At 37.2% G+C, this 18,636-nt stretch overlaps 1 protein-coding gene and 1 long non-coding RNA gene across 2 annotated transcripts; both read right to left on the bottom strand.

The window, feature by feature from the left end:
* Window positions 1-3,642: 3,642 nt before the first annotated feature.
* On the bottom strand, window positions 3,643-4,107 carry LOC145222485 (uncharacterized). The gene has a single exon (XM_080088626.1). It carries the CDS (start codon window positions 4,105-4,107, stop codon window positions 3,643-3,645), a length of 465 nt encoding a protein of 154 aa, XP_079944752.1.
* Window positions 4,108-5,772: 1,665 nt separating this feature from the next.
* On the bottom strand, window positions 5,773-17,785 carry LOC145222489 (uncharacterized). Its single transcript, XR_013859345.1, has 4 exons — window positions 17,719-17,785; window positions 8,303-9,632; window positions 7,348-7,397; window positions 5,773-6,911 (listed from the first exon to the last, which is right to left on the bottom strand). It is a non-coding gene; the product is annotated as an uncharacterized LOC145222489 (long non-coding RNA).
* Window positions 17,786-18,636: the final 851 nt, after the last annotated feature.

Here is an 18,636-nt window from a genome sequence, read left to right as displayed (position 1 = left end):
CCAATTAAACGGCAAATGTTCAGCAAAATATTTGCGCAAATGGTCAACATGGACAACTTTACTGTTTAGCGACGGTGACCGTTGTATGCGATACAAAAGTGGGGACAGTTTATTAACAATCAAAAATGGGCCCACCCAACCTTGACCAAGCTTTTTTTTACCGATTGGTGGGTAGTAATACCACACCCAATCCCCAAAGTTAAAGGGCAACACAGTACGGTCGTAATCTCGCTTTTGGCAGATTGCTTTAAATGCAGCCTAGCCATTTTAAAGGAATTCCGCATACAATTATTAATGTGTTGCACATACTGCGTATAACATAAAGACTGCGAAACATGGGAATCAAAATTCGACATAATGTCTAGTGGCACGTGCACATTACGGCCCAACATAAGGTGATTCGAAGTAAATTTGGTCGATTCATGTTGTGACGACCGGTATGTCATCATTAAATAGGGTACATGGATGTCCCAGTCATTGTGATGGTCGTTAACGAAGGCCGACAACATTTGCAATAGCGTTCGGTTAAACCGTTCCACCAATCCTGATGATTGCGGGTGGTATGGGGTGTTTCGGGTTTTCTTTATCTCCAGAAGAGAACACATTTCCTGAAAGAGTCTGGACTCAAAGTCACGACCTTGGTCGGAGTGAATATACTTAGGAATCCCAAACCGACAGAAGAACTCGGTGACCAATGTATGCGCAGTTGTTGTCGCGTGCTGATCAGGTAGAGCAAACGACTCTGTCCACTTGGTAAAGTAATCACTGACTACTAATATGTACATGTTACCTCGCTCAGTGCATGGTAATGGTCCAAGGAAATCAATGCCAATTCGCTCTAACGGAAAATGTGCTGGCTGTTGTTGCAGTTTACCACGATGCCGTCCGTGAGTGGGTTTTCGCTTTGCACAGTTTTGACACCAACGGCACCACAGGCGAATGTCGTTGCGAAAACCAGGCCAATAAAAACGTCGGCGAATTTGCTCTATAGTACGTGTTGTTCCTAAATGCCCTGCTGTTCTGGACACATGAAGATGGTCAAAAATCATTTTTTGTAAAGATCTTGGCGCAACCAACAAACGAATTACTTCACCACCATCTTCGTCTGGTAACCATTCCCGATAAAGTACACCGTTTCTCACTAGTAACCAATCCCATTGAGCAAAGTAAGCTAAATTTCCTGTACGATCCACAAACTCTTCTCTAGAGGGCCTATGTTGACTGATGGCCTTCAACCGCAGAATGGCTGAAAGTTCTGGATCCTCATTTTGCCATTTTCGAATATCTGCAATAGTCCATTCATCAAGCCAATTGCTGTCACCTGTCGTAGAATCTCGTAGAACGGGTGCTACTGGAACTGATCTAGGTTGTTCAGGTTGTTCAAACATGGAGCAATCGACACACTCGCTGTGGTGACACCTTTGTCGCGACAAACCGTCTGCGTTCCCATGTTGTTTCCCAGGGCGATGCTCAACTTAAAACGTGTAGGTTCCAATCACTGATAGCCAACGTGCTAACATGCCCTCTGGTTCCTTAAAGGAAAGCAACCATTTCAGTGAAGCATGATCTGTCCGCAGTGTAAATTTACGCCCCAGAGGTAGTGCCTAAAGTAGTGCAAAAAGTGCACCACCGCCAACAGCTCGCGGTACGTGGCACAATAACAACGTTCTGAGCGGCTCATGGCTCTGCTGCCGTAAGCAACAACACACTCTGCATTGTTGTTTCCAATTTGGGAAAGAACGCCTCCAAGACCAGTGGAACTTGCATCAGTATCTAGAATAAACTCAGCATCATGGACAGGAAACGAAAGTACAGGGTTAGTCAACAAAGCTTGTTTTATAGAACCAAATGCTGCATCACATTCATTTGTCCACTGAAAATTCCTATTCTTTCTCGTTATGTCCGTCAATGGACTAGCAATGGTTGCATAATGTTTTATGAATCTTCGGTAATAAGATGCAAAGCCAAGAAAACAGCGAACTTCTTTAACAGTAGATGGTTTGGGCCAAGCACTTACAGCTTTCAGCTTGTTTGGATCACATTGAACCCCTTTTTGCGAAACAATATGCCCAAGAAAACTAGATTCTCGAGATAACAAGCGACATTTCTTCGGCTTCAATTTAAGCCCTGCTTGCCTCAATCGGGTAAACACAGCTCTTAAATTGGTTATGGCTCCTTCAAAATTGTTCGCAAACGATACTACATCGTCGACATATACCAAACACGAATCCCACAGTAAACCTTGCAACACTCTTTCCATTAACCTTTGAAAAGTCCCCGGAGCATTTGTCAAACCAAACGGCATAACTTTAAATTGATATAACCCCTTACTGGGAATTGAAAATGCTGTCTTGGGCTTGTCCGACTCTTCCATTTCAACTTGCCAATATCCACTTGCTAAATCCATAGTACTAAACCACTTTGATCCGCTTAGTGTTTCCAAGATATCCTCAATCCGAGGTAAAGGGTAAGCGTCTTTCTTTGTTACAGAATTAAGACGCCGATAATTCACACAAAACCGATACTGTCCATCTTTTTTCTTTACAAGCACCACAGGAGATGACCACGGACCGTCACTTGGTTCAATGACACCTGTACGCAACATTTTCTGCAACTCTGCGTCAATTACTTCTTTCTTGGCCCAAGAAACACGTCGTGGCGTTTGTCGTATAGGTTGGACTGTCCCAGTATTTATGCGGTGTCTCACGTACGCATTCTTACCGAGATCGTTGCTTCCCTTTGAAAATATATCTTGAAACTCACAAAGCAACTTGACAACTGCTTTCATGTTGACCTCGGAAATATCTTTGAAATTGTCAACAAGACAAAGCATATGATCAGGAAGAGAATTTGTTCCAGGGTTGCAAAAAATAGGGTCGACATGTTTGCTTCTTTGAAATGAGTGTTGTCCAATAAAAAATGTTTTATTACTAAAATTGATCGAACAGTTTTGTTCGTGCAAGAAATCTAGCCCCAATATACCCTCAATCCGTCCCAGATCTGCGACCACCAGGGAACATTGATATTGATCTGCACCAACTTTTAAGAGTGTATCAAAGGAACCGTAGCAAGGCATTGGAATATTTCCTACAGATATCAAATTAAACTCGTATGGGCGAAGAGAAGACGCATCGTAAGCTTGTCCAAATTTATTGAAAACACAGGGATTAATCAAAGACACACAAGATCCGGTGTCAACCAAAAACTTGACTTGTATTTGTCCCACCATGCCAACGACATGAAAAGCTTTGTCGTTTTCGGCCGAATAATTTGTGACTGATGGTTCGGCCTTTACACCAGTCACCATGAGTTTAAAGGACGTTGCACACGATTAGTACCGGACTTATCTGCTTGTGGGCAACACCGCTTCCAATGACCTTCTTCGCCACAGAGGTGGCATTTGCTTTCATAGGTTGTTTTCCTTTGCGGTTGGGCATACGATTCCATCGTGGTCACCACTTCAACCGCTTCTTTTAAAGTCGATGGATTTCTCACGACCAAAACGTTTCGCAACGACGAGTCTTCAATGCCAGACAAAAATTGTTGAACAAGAAACTCTTCAGCACACTCGTCACTTAGATTGGGATGCCCTTCTTTTATTAGGCACCTCAGGCGATTTGAAAAGGCAAGACTGGACTCACTTTATAAACGCACCGCGGCATGAAACGCCGCTCTGGCACGTGGTGCGTTGCTTGTACCAAATTGCTTGTCCAATTCGGCAATGAGGCTTTCAAAATCCCATCTTTGGTCACCTGGAAGATTTCCTTGCACCATAACTGCCTTTTCGGTTAAACAAGCGGCTAGCTGTTTTCCCTTTTCCAAAAGATTCCAATCGTTTAACAGGGCAACATTCTCAAAATGTACTTTGTATTGTGCCCACTGTTGATCATTATTTCCACTAAACGTACCAGGCAACTTTATTGTTCTCGCAAAAGACTTAGAATTACCCGGTTTAGCTTCTTCTTGCGATGTATTTACAGACGGTTTTACGTCATGATTTTCGTCACAGTATCTTTCTAAAACATCAACTCTTCTCTTAAGATCGACTGTTTCTTCTTTGAGCAAAAGTACAGCACTCTCCAACACATCAATTCGTGTTTCTGACATGGTCCTGGCGTGCTCGCCAATGTAGCTTATTTTCTGCCACAAACACACTGCTTCACTCACAACACCCTTGTATTGAATGACCCTAAGCGCTTCGGCTAACAGCAACGCAATAAAATACGCCCACTTCACGCCACATCAGTACAACGGTTCATGCACACAAAGATAATACGCTACACTAGCTATTCAGTTTTTATCACCCTTAAAACGAAATTGGCGTGTACGCCTTTGAGCTGATTTTTTTTCAAACCTAAGTTAACTTCTGAATACATTACTTTCGCCCTCACCGGTTCAATCCACCTTTTTTTACACGTTTTTCGCCCTCAAAATCAAAGATATACCCAACTTGCCAACTTCAAGTACTCACCGCTCGTTCTTATCCGTCGGTCAGTCGTCGCTCGGTGAGGCTGAAAAGGGCCTCTACATCGTTAACTCGAAGAGAGTTTTTTTTTTATCAAAGCCAAGGTCCTGTGGTTTTCAAACTTTTTGCCCTCAAAGCGACTAGTGTTTTTATGTCTTTTTGCCTATGCTACACCTCCTGCTCCGTCGAAGCACACTAATGAGCTTTATCTGAATCACTTTTCGGGTGCCTATAGGCTACCTTCTAAAGCACTATTTACGCTGAGTTCAACCACCTCTGCGGGTGTTTTTGCACACTTCTTACACCCATATACAACAAGCTATGCTCTTCTGCATACGTCGGTCAACTTCACATCCTTTCTTACAAACGTTGTGGTCGCAATATATCCATCCATGTCACTCGTGTTATTTGCGACAATAAATCAATTATTCTTCATGCAATGAGTGATGTGGACGTAGTTAAGGTAGCCTACATGTATTCAGCAGAAAAATACGTGAACAAGTGTGGCCATCAGCCGTCAAACTCGCTTTGTACGGCCTGGGCTCCTTCGGTATAGTCTCCAACAGTTTGAAATGAAGTTACAACGTGTTCACCAGAACCCGTATTTAGGTCAAATACCTGGCGCATGTTCTCCGAATTTGCAAAAAGAAACTGCATGGTCTCGAATTATTTAAAAATGAGGTCACTTGAACTCCAATTAAGGTCAAATGCCTGCGGCAAGGGCTTGCAATTTTAAAAAAGAAACTGCATGGTCTCGAATCATTTACAAATGAGGTCACTTGAACTCCAATTAAGGTCAAATGCCTGCGGCAAGGGCTTGCAATTTCGAAAAAGAAACTGCATGGTATCGAATTATTTGGAAATGAGGTCACGTGAACTCCAATAGGGGTCAACTGCCCTACCGCAAGGTCTTGCAATTTTGAAAAAGAAACTGTATGGTATCGAATTATTTGAAAGTGAGGTCACTTGAACTCCAATTAAGGTCAACTGTCTGCGACAAGGGCTTGCAATTTTGAAAAAGAAACTGCATGGTCTCCAATTATTTAAAAAAGAGGTCACTTGAACTCCAATTAAGGTCAAATGTCTGCGGCAAGGGCTTGCAATTTCGAAAAATAAACTGCATGGTCTCGAATTATTTGGAAATGAGGTCACGTGAACTCCAATTGGGGTCAACTGCCTACGGCAGAGTCTCCAAATTTTAATGATGAAATTGTGTAATCTTAATTGCAGGTGGACGTACGTATTTTGGCTTCTTGTATAAACATCCGATTTCTGCAGCAGTTCTTATAATTAGGGTCAGTTTAAGCTCACGCTAAATCGATTGAAATCACATCTTGTAGTGTAGGAATGAAATTTATTATTGCAATCTGTACAGGCGACATCGGCACGTACAGAAATTTAAGATACAGTGCAGCATTGTACGATTAAGCTATTATCCATGGTAGGGGCGTCCATGTTTAAACAATGTGATGGTCATCAGCAAGATGAGTGAGGTATTTGCAAGTCGGCGTTGGCATGTTGCACCGAACAGTAAGTTTTTCTTTTGGAGTAGTAGCCAAGGGCTGAATGTGCCATTTGGGCTGTTGATAACAGGCAGAAGACTGCTAAATCGTTGGACGTGGTGTTGTCTAAGCACCGCAAAACGTAGTGGGGGACATAATGACAAGTACGCCTGGTGTGTGAAAATGGTCAAAACTGAACCAATTGTTCGCTGAAAGGGGCAATGAAGTATCCGCAAAGCGTTCGAGAAAGACCGGAGATATGTTTTGCGGACTAAAAATGTCTGGGAAGTGGACAAGTGCAAAAAAGCCGTGGAAACATAGGCCAAGGCAAAGCGGTCAAGCGTAAAAATGAGCGCTTGCAAAACACCCGAAAAGATGGATAAGCGGGCGAAAGTGTTGAATTTATCCAAAAAAGAATTGTTTAGGTAATTATGTTGAAGAGGCCCCTCCCCGCCTCGAGACGACCAACCCATGAAAGATGTCGTCTCCTGGTAAGACTTTGAAGTGGTCGGATATATTAATAACCCGGGTTTTGAAACCGAACGAAGTATAAACTGGTTTTGTAGGGTATGTTGGGGAAAGACATAAGTGTATGCCGTAACCGCAAAAAATGTTAGGTGGGTTTGGATTTGAGGGCAATATGTGTATAAAACTCCCAAAAAATGTGGGATCTTCTGGGCCAATGGTGTCAGCAATCAAGTAAAAAACAACAACCCATTTATAAATTAATGGAAGTAAAAATTACTGGAAAGGGGGATTTTAGTGCATACAATCGAGTCAAAATGTGGGATAAGGTGAAAACATGTAACTTGGGATGACTGCTGGCTGCCTGATCTAAGAATATTTCTACCTAAAATCACACAGGACACAGCGAAGCGAAAAATCAACAAACACAACACAATGAAATGTAGAAAAGAAACAGGTAGAAGGAAGAAGCAAGAAATCTGCAAAACAAAAAATATTTATTTAATTAAGAACTTGCCGGTAAGTTTTTTTTTATCATACATGATGTGATTATAAAATGATATGTTTTTATGAATATAATTTGGTTTCATACAAAAGAACAATCCAAGTAAATGTAAATTATTAACCTTTCAATCAGGAAAAATGTATCTGACTTGGCGTCTATTATAAGCTAGTACACATGACAACATTCAGAGGGCAATTAAAATGTTTGTTGCATTACTTGTTTTTATCTGCCATAACAACTCGATATGTAAGTTAGTGCACAATCATAGTGTGTGTTTTATTGTTGTTATTTGTGAAAATTGCACAAAATAAACAGACATAAAAGTTGAATTTAAATTCAATAATTGCTGTAGCATTTATCAACCGTACCAATTGTTTCTAAACCTAACCAATACTTAAAGGCATACTTACTTGTTATAGGTAAATTGTTGTCATGAAAGTTTGTTAAAAAGATCATCATGCTGCAATATAAAGCAAATCGAATTAAAACAAAACAAATCAACTCAAGTAATTACATGTATGTTAGTGAATAAAATAAATCAACAAATGTTTGAAAACGTCTGGCAAAAAACGGCAACATATACCTTTGTGTGTAAATGGCATCAGAAAAAAAGGCAATACAATGTTATCAGTTGCATATTGGAAACAATAAGGCACAAAATAGTATTGTATATGCACTATAGCAGGCCTGTACAACTTACAATGATCGCAGCACCACAGCAGTAAAACTTTGTGGTGGGTCACATGCTACTGTTATTTTAACATTTATATAATGTAACGTTTGAATGAAGATTATCATCAATATAATAAAAAGAATTAACCCATTGAAAAATAACTACAATATCTCATTGTTGTTTTAAAAATCAAAATTAAAGTAAATAACCAAACATTTCCAAACATCCATGACATATCATTAAAGGTTTCATGAGCATATGTTGTGCGGACCTGCACTATTCAGCTAATTTAAAAAAAATATCCTGTTACTATCAATATTTTGCACTGGGTGCTTGCTTTGTAAATGTTTATTGTGTGGGTCCTCAACACACTACAAAGTTGGTGGTTAGTGGAGCTCTAAAACGAAACACAACAAATCCACATTTTGCAAAGTGCCTGAGTTTTATCCAATTTGATCATGGTTGAAAAATTGATTTTACTCTTTTGAAGCTAGCAGGTAACAACATCCAGTCTAATAAAACAGGCGGCATATTTACATTCTTTCTAGGACTATGTCTAAAATTTCATCTGAATAATAAAGCATTTCATGCAAAAAGCGCATGAAGTTACATCAATATGTAGAAGGAGGCCAACAAATTAATTTTTCAAACTTTGTACAATTTAAAAAACAGATAAAACTTTAGAAACTCACTTCGGCAGGTGAATCCACCAGAAATGAAAGATTGTCCATCTGAACATAAGTTTCACCCAACAATACAATGTCAATGCTTAAAATTAGCAAAAAAACAACCTGGTCAGTTAAACCAGCACAATCTCAACAATGCAACACAAGATATACTCCATATACTAACCGTGCATCCTGACAGCAAAACACAAACATACAAAGTACTTGCAGAAGTACCACATACATATACTAGTGTACACACCACAGTATCAACAAAACCACAAAAATACACCACCAGAAAAACAGTACCAACAAAACCCTAAAACTAAAATACATCACCACAAAAACATTATCAACAAAACCCTAAAACGAACAATACACCACCACAAAAACAGTATCAACAAAAGCCTAAAACTAAAAATACACCACTCCAAAAAAATTCCACAAAAAAATTAATCAAAAAAAAACGAAGCGAATCTCACATATACAGATAGCCTAATAGAGACAGCGAAGACACATGACTTGCACATCAATGCCATCTGCGTGCATGGAGACACCCAGCATCAGGTAGTAAACGTGAGCGGCTAGCAGCTCACACCTTTCGGCCATGTTCAGCTACCATCAACCAGACTGTCCCAAGCTAACATCCGGCATACCAGACCGAGTACATGGACAAATCATACAACAGACAGCCAGCCCTTTAGAAGCTCAGCTTCAGCCATCTTAAAAAGTGACCTGAAGGTCTCAGACAACTTCTGCGTAAGCCTCACCAGACTGACATACAAACATACACAGTATTATTACAACAGTCATCTGACAAGGATTAGAACAAGTTGGGTTCCAAATGTGACAAAGCCACAATATTTTGGGTAACCTTTCCTTGACCGTACCAGGCCAGCAACAGACTTGGCTAACAATGCAATCATCAGCTAAATGCCACAGGGTCATTGCTCGTCTTAATAAGTCCTCTGAGAAGGTCAGCCAAGGTCTGTCCCTGCAACATCAACTGACACAAGCAATATGTATCACAACAAAACATGCCTCCTCCAATCAGTCAGCAAGGAATGTAAACTTAGCATCAGCCAAGAAAAGCGTCCTTTTTCAGGACCTCAACTAAGCCACACCCAAGTTGACATCAAACCCGAATTGCAACAATGGGGCAAATCAGTCACAAGCATTGACATCAGCATAGCATATCTCACACACCATTACACAAAAGCAAACTTTCTCAGTCTAACAGAGCAATAACTTTAACACTACTATATTCATATTAATGACAAAAAAAAGAAAAAAGAGGGGAAGACATGCATTGTCGGAATGAAACCATGTTCAGGATGTTCCTCTTCTATGAATGTTTCTGCAACAACAAATAGAAAAATTGGGTAAAAACACACATTTGGAGATCAACAACAAAAATAATAGTTTCAGTCAGGCCACAGGTTTTAACCTGGTTTACTTGCAGCAGATGATCAATGTTTGCTGTATGTTTGTACTATTAGCAATAATAGCAAGAGTTTGAAGATTAGAATAAACACTATTTGTCCTATATTGTATCGAATCCATCAGTTTTACGACATCCATGATTGTACAGCAACTAGAAACTAGAAAGTTGGCTATCCTATATATTATTAATTAAATTTAGCTGAAATATTCATTTTTATTATGAATAATATTACAAATTTGAGAAAAAATTTTGCTGACACAGACAAACTAAGCCATGTTAACTTCTATGTTGTAAAGTAACATACACTGACTTGTGGAAGCCTCTTGTCATAAGGTATTTGACAAGATTTTAAAGTTATTCCTACACCCAAAGGTTCTTGCTTATTGTATTGTGTGATAACAGGTAGTCATTACTTGAAAGTCAGCTGCCTTGCTTCTTTTTGTATAAATTATCTAATCTTCAATTGTAATTAGTTTTGTTCACTAAAACTGTTAAACTGTTATGGGGACAATGGCACTTAATGCCCTAAATCTGAAGTATTTAAACCGATTATAAATTCAAACAATTTTAAGGCAAAAATGATTCAAATGGCTTTATGGCAGATATTGTTTTTGTCTTCATTTTTTGTCTAATGATGCTGTATTTTGCCTGTTAGGTCAAGAAAAAGTGCTTTAAATGTATTCAAGTTAACACACAATGGTTTATAGCCATTTAATCAAAATTCAACCATTGTTAACCCAGAGGTTCCTCAAATGCGCCAATTTAAAAACTATTTGCTTTTAATTCATATACTGTTGGTTATCTTTTAGTCGAATTCACCCTTTTTACCCATTAGTCTGAAACTGTTAATAGTTTTTATGAAGTGTGTATTGTTGAAAGTTTTAGTTCAATCTGCTTAGTGGTTACATGTACAGTCCTGTATATCTGTTTAAGCCACTTATCTTAAGGCACTGCCACCGAAGTCCTAAGGAAGTGATTTTCTGGGTTACATTTGTAGCAGTTTAAGCAGGTCGTCCTATACCTGTCAGTTCTTAGGTTGATTAGAAATCAGCTGTTTTTGCACAAATGTGGTTGGTTGAATGACATGTGGTTGTCTGAAAGTCATGTGGTTTTATGTTGTTAAATATGCTTTTGGATGAAACTCTTACATTTTATAAAATATACTATTATAGGTGTTGATTGTTGTGTTTTACCCTGTAGCCCAACATTTCCCCAACTATCCTGCCGGGCTCCTATACAGTACACAAACTATAAAATCTAAACCTATTATATATATCAAATCTCAGCATATTACATACAAACTATAAAATCTAAATATAATATATATGCACCATCTATGCAATGTACTCAAACTAAAAAATCTAAGCAGAGTATACACATAGCAAACTAGCAATCTACACAACAATGGCAGCTTGTGCTTAAAATAAGTGGGTTCTTTTTTTCTTTGTTATGATTCAAAATCAAACTAAATTCATTGTCTAAATTCAGAAAACTGGTGGTCTTTAACATGAATTCGATTGGCTAATTTGAAGAAACCTTTTGGATTCTAACAAATTCTGGTGTCACAATTCTTGCTGAATGCAATTATTTAAAGGAGTAGTTCTCAACCTTTTTATATTTGCGCACCCTTTTCTATATTGTAATCTAATTGCGGACCCCTTGGAGTAGTATTGTACTTTTTTCATTATCAACTGAAAAAAACATACTGCATAAAATAGCAACCACTTTCGGTCCAGAAATTTGAATCAATTTGTTTGCATTGCGACCTCATGAATAAACAAGAAAGACCCATAGCATTGTGATGTTGTTTGCTGCTGACAATTTACGTCTGTTGCATGACAATAGGGTTTTAATGTTGCATTTTGGTTTGTCGCCTATAAAGAATGATTTTAAACAAGTTTCATGGTATTTTGAAAAACTGAAGCATTTTTTCTAAATTGCGATTTATTAATCTTATTGTGCACAAATTGGGAAGTTGTAGCAGGCCCCCTGAAAAGGCTTTGCAGACACCTAGGGGTCCGCAGACCTCTGGCTGAAAACCACTGATTTAAAGTTTACATAAAAGATAAAGTGTTTGAATTTTTTGGACAGTTTGGACAATATTTTACAGGACTGTTCATTGGGTCATTGTGGTTGCATATTTTATACGTTTGGGTGTAGAACCCCATCAGTCAACCCACCAGCCCCCCCAAAATGGGTGAGGGTTTAAACAGTGTTTGTATAGCTTGTAGAATATGCTATTTATAGATATTGATTGTTTTGTGCAACCCCTAATCACCCACATTCACCCAACCATCCCCTAAAATGAGTGAGTTATTGTAACAGTGTCAGAACGGACTAAAAGTTGTATAGCTTGTAGAATATGCCATTTGTAGGTGCTGATTGTTGTATTCAACCCTATAGCTCCCACATTTACCTAACTGGTCCCCTAAAATGGGTGAATTGTTTTTAAACAGTGTCAGAATTGACTGAAAATTGTATAGCTTGCACAGTATGCCATTTATGGGTGTTGATTGTTGTGTTCAATCCTTTAGCCCCTACATTTACCTAACCGGCCCCCTAAAATGTTTGACTTGATTAAACAATGTTTGATTTGCTAAAATTTGTATAGCTTGTAGAATTTGTTATTTATAGGTGTTAATTTGTTGTGTTCCACATTTACCCAACCAGCTCCCTAAAAGGAGTGAATGTTTTGAAATTAAAGGCTAAGCCACTCTTCTAGTAAACTTAACAGAGTTCATCAGGCGATTGTATATTGGCAATTACAATTCCTATTGCCTAAACAGCAATACGCTCGATAGTGATGATAGTTTGTAGAAACAGTAATAATAGGTAAATGCTACATATTACTGTTTATACCTGTAGTCACCAAACTACAGCCCTTTTTTCATCCTCAAACAGTACTTGAGTTGGTTTAAAACTTAGTAATATATTTTGTTAAGCATACAATTCATTAACGGTTGTGAACACCTGTTATATATGCTTTTGACTGTTAAGTTTACTAGAAGAGTGGCTTAGCTTTTAATTTCAAAATATTCACTCATTTTAAGGAGCAGGTTGGGTAAATGTGGAACACAAATGTAACGTTTCTAACTAACCTTTTTAGTCTAAATTAGTTATTTAAGCTATCATAGAACGCCACTTAGTTTAGAGTGTAATCTTACGTTAATGTAGATTATTTCTCAAGCTTATGCTTATTATTGCGTGAGTTCACTATAGTTCGCTTATGGCTTTTGTGTAAGACTTGTGTATTTTAGCTAAGATTAAATTATATTATAAAGAGAAAACCTGTCTATAAACAAAACCTAGTTCCACTCCACCAAGCGATTTTAATATAAGTAACACCCAAACGATTATGATACAATAGACGTAATGCTAAAACATTAAACTGCCAAAATAACAATAATCTGGCACTATGCTCAAAGCAACTACATTCAACACGCGAACTTTACCAATGCCCGAGAAACAACACTGACTAACATAACATAAAACAAAGACATATATACAATGCGGTGGGCGTAAAAATGCAAGACGATGGCGCCAACAAATTGGCGTGCCTTCAGGCCGATACAATCGGGCGATACAACGACCAAATAATTGCGGTTTATTAATTACATGAAATTAGTAAGCTTCTTTTGAAATACAACGTTTCTAGCGTGATTTGGGAAAGTACGGCCACAGAAAGAGATTTCTCCTCCACGTACAGCATGGTCAGTTATCTGACCTGGCCTGAGGGCCAATTACATAACGTCTTTGTACAGACGGTTAGGAAACCGATGGGAGTTTGTTGTAAACAACCATGTTGGCTTAACGCAACAACAACAAATTAACACCTATAAATAACAAATTCTACAAGCTATACAAATTTTAGCAAATCAAACATTGTTTAATCAAGTCAAAAATTTTAGGGGGCCGGTTAGGTAAATGTAGGGGCTAAAGGATTAAACACAACAAACAACACCCATAAATGACATACTCTACAAGCTATACAATTTTCAATCAATTATGACACTGTTTAAAAAAAATCACCCATTCTAGGGGGCCAGTTAGGTAAATGTGGGAGCTATAGGATTAAGGGTTGTACAAAACAATCAGTATCTATAAATAGCATATTCTACAAGCTATACAAACACTGTTTAAACCGTCACCCTTTTTAGGGGGCTGGTGGGTTGACTGATGGGGTTCTACACCCAAACGTATAAAATATGCAACCACAATGACCCAATGAACAGTCCTGTAAAATATTGTCCAAACTGTCCAAAAAAATTTGACCACCAGAGGTGTTTTAAGCAACAACCCTTAATGCTTATGATGTCATTAGGCTTTTAGAAATTGTTCGAAAACATCCCCCAACTCAGGAGGCGCATCTAAAATATGCTATGTTAACAATCTAAGCAAACTACAAAATTGATGCAAACTACTAATCAACTTCAAATACAGCTAATAAGGTTTGGTCACAGTTTGTAATCACATTAACAATACGTTTTTAATATCAGATACTTTTGGGGGGGGCTAATATTATCTTATGCAGTGGTTCGTACCACATTACATAACCATGATCGGCAACTCTTGTCAAAATTAAAATGTATTGGAACATTAAGTTATTTATGGTGGGGTTGTGAGCTACACAGCTTCAGTTTCACAGTGTTTAACAGTTGTGTTTTTGTTTTTTTTGCATGCAGCGTTTTAAGTGCACATGAAACTGTATCAAAGTTTCATGAGCACTTGAAAAGCTGCATGCCAGAAAAAATTGGAAAAAGGGACTGTTTAAAGTCCACATAAAACATAAGTTGTTGAACCTATTTATACACCATAAAACACAATGAAACAATTTGGTGTCTAAAATAATACAGTGGAAATAGGGGCAAAACATAAATTGTCTGAAATATACAAAATAGAGAGTGAAAACATACATTTGTTTCGTTAAATAGAATGGAAATTTGGTTTCTAAAATTTAAGCATAATAAAGTTCTATTTATCATGTAAATTTGAACACTTCCAAAACTATAACCTAACATTGTGTGTGAACCTGCACTTCGCCAGTTTGCTACTTTTAAACTTAACATTTCATGGTATAGACATGGTTAATTGTAGCTGCTAGACGCGGATTTGCTATGTTATTGCAATGCAATTTTCATTTTCAACTTTGTGTTCGGCATAATCATCAAAGAAAGTGTAACAAAACATCTGGTATTTTCAAAAACTGAGCCGCATCAGAGGGATCAAAGAGCCACATGCGGCTACGGAGCCGCGGGTTGGCGACCCCTGCCTTAAGGGAAGAGGACCCAAAATAACTAACTCAAGCTTCATTTTATAAATTTAGCAAGGATGACAATTACTCAGAAATTGTTCTATAGGGACCATTGACTATTGTGATTTAAATAAAGTTCATACCATGTCAAAAGCATATATAACAGGTGTTCACAACCGTTAATGAATTGTATGCTTAACAAAATATATTACTAAGTTGTTTCATACCGTTTTAAACCAACTCAAGTACTGTTTGAGGACGAAAAAAGGGCTGTAGTTTGGTGACTACAGGTATAAACAGTAATATGTAGCACTTACCTATTATTACTGTTTCTACAAACTATCATCACTATCGAGCGTATTGCTGTTTAGGCAATAGGAATTGTAATTGCCAATATACAATCGCCTGATGAACTCTGTTAAGTTTACTAGAAGAGTGGCTTAGCCTTTAATTTCAAAACATTCACTCCTTTTAGGGAGCTGGTTGGGTAAATGTGGAACACAACAAATTAACACCTATAAATAACAAATTCTACAAGCTATACAAATTTTAGCAAATCAAACATTGTTTAATCAAGTCAAACATTTTAGGGGGCCGGTTAGGTAAATGTAGGGGCTAAAGGATTGAACACAACAATCAACACCCATAAATGGCATACTGTACAAGCTATACAATTTTCAGTCAATTCTGACACTGTTTAAAAACAATTCACCCATTTTAGGGGACCAGTTAGGTAAATGTGGGAGCTATAGGGTTGAATACAACAATCAGCACCTACAAATGGCATATTCTACAAGCTATACAACTTTTAGTCCGTTCTGACACTGTTACAATAACTCACTCATTTTAGGGGATGGTTGGGTGAATGTGGGTGATTAGGGGTTGCACAAAACAATCAATATCTATAAATAGCATATTCTACAAGCTATACAAACACTGTTTAAACCCTCACCCATTTTGGGGGGGCTGGTGGGTTGACTGATGGGGTTCTACACCCAAACGTATAAAATATGCAACCACAATGACCCAATGAACAGTCCTGTAAAATATTGTCCAAACTGTCCAAAAAATTCAAACACTTTATCTTTTATGTAAACTTTAAATCAGTGGTTTTCAACCAGAGGTCTGCGGACCCCTAGGTGTCTGCAAAGCCTTTTCAGGGGGCCTGCTACAACTTCCCAATTTGTGCACAATAAGATTAATAAATCGCAATTTAGAAAAAATGCTTCAGTTTTTCAAAATACCATGAAACTTGTTTAAAATCATTCTTTATAGGCGACAAACCAAAATGCAACATTAAAACCCTATTGTCATGCAACAGACGTAAATTGTCAGCAGCAAACAACATCACAATGCTATGGGTCTTTCTTGTTTATTCATGAGGTCGCAATGCAAACAAATTGATTCAAATTTCTGGACCGAAAGTGGTTGCTATTTTATGCAGTATGTTTTTTTCAGTTGATAATGAAAAAAGTACAATACTACTCCAAGGGGTCCGCAATTAGATTACAATATAGAAAAGGGTGCGCAAATATAAAAAGGTTGAGAACTACTCCTTTAAATAATTGCATTCAGCAAGAATTGTGACACCAGAATTTGTTAGAATCCAAAAGGTTTCTTCAAATTAGCCAATCGAATTCATGTTAAAGACCACCAGTTTTCTGAATTTAGACAATGAATTTAGTTTGATTTTGAATCATAACAAAAAAAAAAAGAACCCACTTATTTTAAGCACAAGCTGCCATTGTTGTGTAGATTGCTAGTTTGCTATGTGTATACTCTGCTTAGATTTTTTAGTTTGAGTACATTGCATAGATGGTGCATATATATTATATTTAGATTTTATAGTTTGTATGTAATATGCTGAGATTTGATATATATAATAGGTTTAGATTTTATAGTTTGTGTACTGTATAGGAGCCCGGCAGGATAGTTGGGGAAATGTTGGGCTACAGGGTAAAACACAACAATCAACACCTATAATAGTATATTTTATAAAATGTAAGAGGTATAGGACGACCTGCTTAAACTGCTACAAATGTAACCCAGAAAATCACTTCCTTAGGACTTCGGTGGCAGTGCCTTAAGATAAGTGGCTTAAACAGATATACAGGACTGTACATGTAACCACTAAGCAGATTGAACTAAAACTTTCAACAATACACACTTCATAAAAACTATTAACAGTTTCAGACTAATGGGTAAAAAGGGTGAATTCGACTAAAAGATAACCAACAGTATATGAATTAAAAGCAAATAGTTTTTAAATTGGCGCATTTGAGGAACCTCTGGGTTAACAATGGTTGAATTTTGATTAAATGGCTATAAAACATTGTGTGTTAACTTGAATACATTTAAAGCACTTTTTCTTGACCTAACAGGCAAAATACAGCATCATTAGACAAAAAATGAAGACAAAAACAATATCTGCCATAAAGCCATTTGAATCATTTTTGCCTTAAAATTGTTTGAATTTATAATCGGTTTAAATACTTCAGATTTAGGGCATTAAGTGACATTGTCCCCATAACAGTTTAACAGTTTTAGTGAACAAAACTAATTACAATTGAAGATTAGATAATTTATACAAAAAGAAGCAAGGCAGCTGACTTTCAAGTAATGACTACCTGTTATCACACAATACAATAAGCAAGAACCTTTGGGTGTAGGTAATCTATGCAACACTTTTTAAAGAAAGACTTGAACCGAACTTGCTTATATTGAAAAAAAAATATTTAGATAACTTACTGGTTATGGATTTCACCTTTGCTCCAGGACTTTTCAAAACTTTCAGTTTTCCAAATCATTCATACAGTCCTGGTGAAAAAGAAGAGTATAATTAACCTACAAATCTCTAACATAATGTGTTTACTACAAACAACTAAGTGATTGTTTTAATTTACACAGAGCAAGAAAACAATAGTTTAAAGTAGAGTTTACTGGTTATGGAGGCATATATTTTTATGGACCTGATAAATAGCAGAGACTGGTTAGATGTATTGTTTATCTTGAGCATTGCTCAGCATTTTTATAGTGTATTATAAAACATGACAATGGCTAGTATTGACTTGGATCAATGCTGAATTTGGTACATTTAGGCTTGTTCACATTACAAAATGCCAAAAAAGGTTCGAAAAATACCCTTTACAAATGTTAACTCCTAATCCCACAGTCTATACAATAAGTGTCTAATGACTGTAATGTGAAAATTCAATCCCTTACCAAGACATACATGTTTGCAAAACATGTTAAACACAGAAAAGTTGTTAACACAGAAAAACACAGAAAAGGCATTCAAACCGTTTTGTAAAAACAAGTAAGTTAGTGTCCTAGGTTGAAAATATTGTCCACCCCTGCTGTAGTATATCGATTGTCATGCATACAACCTTATGTCTTCTATACATCCAAATATGTTTTTATTGTTTCTTCAATCACATTTTTTAACACACATTAGCATTTAAGTAAATTTCCTATATATTACCTGGACGATCTGAAAAACATTTGAAATATTTTATTTTTGTTTAGAACAATTATGTTTTTGTTGTAAACACATTTTAGTAGCAGGATATTCATAAAAAATCAATGTGTATGTTCAAAAAAAAAATGTAAATATAACTGTACAACTCTACAAATACAGGCACTTTTTAATGACTACGCAAAAATATA

This window comes from Phallusia mammillata, chromosome 4 (assembly GCF_965637545.1).
Source record: "Phallusia mammillata chromosome 4, kaPhaMamm4.hap1.1, whole genome shotgun sequence".
NCBI lineage: Eukaryota > Metazoa > Chordata > Ascidiacea > Phlebobranchia > Ascidiidae > Phallusia > Phallusia mammillata.
The sequence above is the reverse complement of the archived record's forward strand: the minus strand, read 5'-3'. Positions and strand labels throughout refer to the sequence as shown.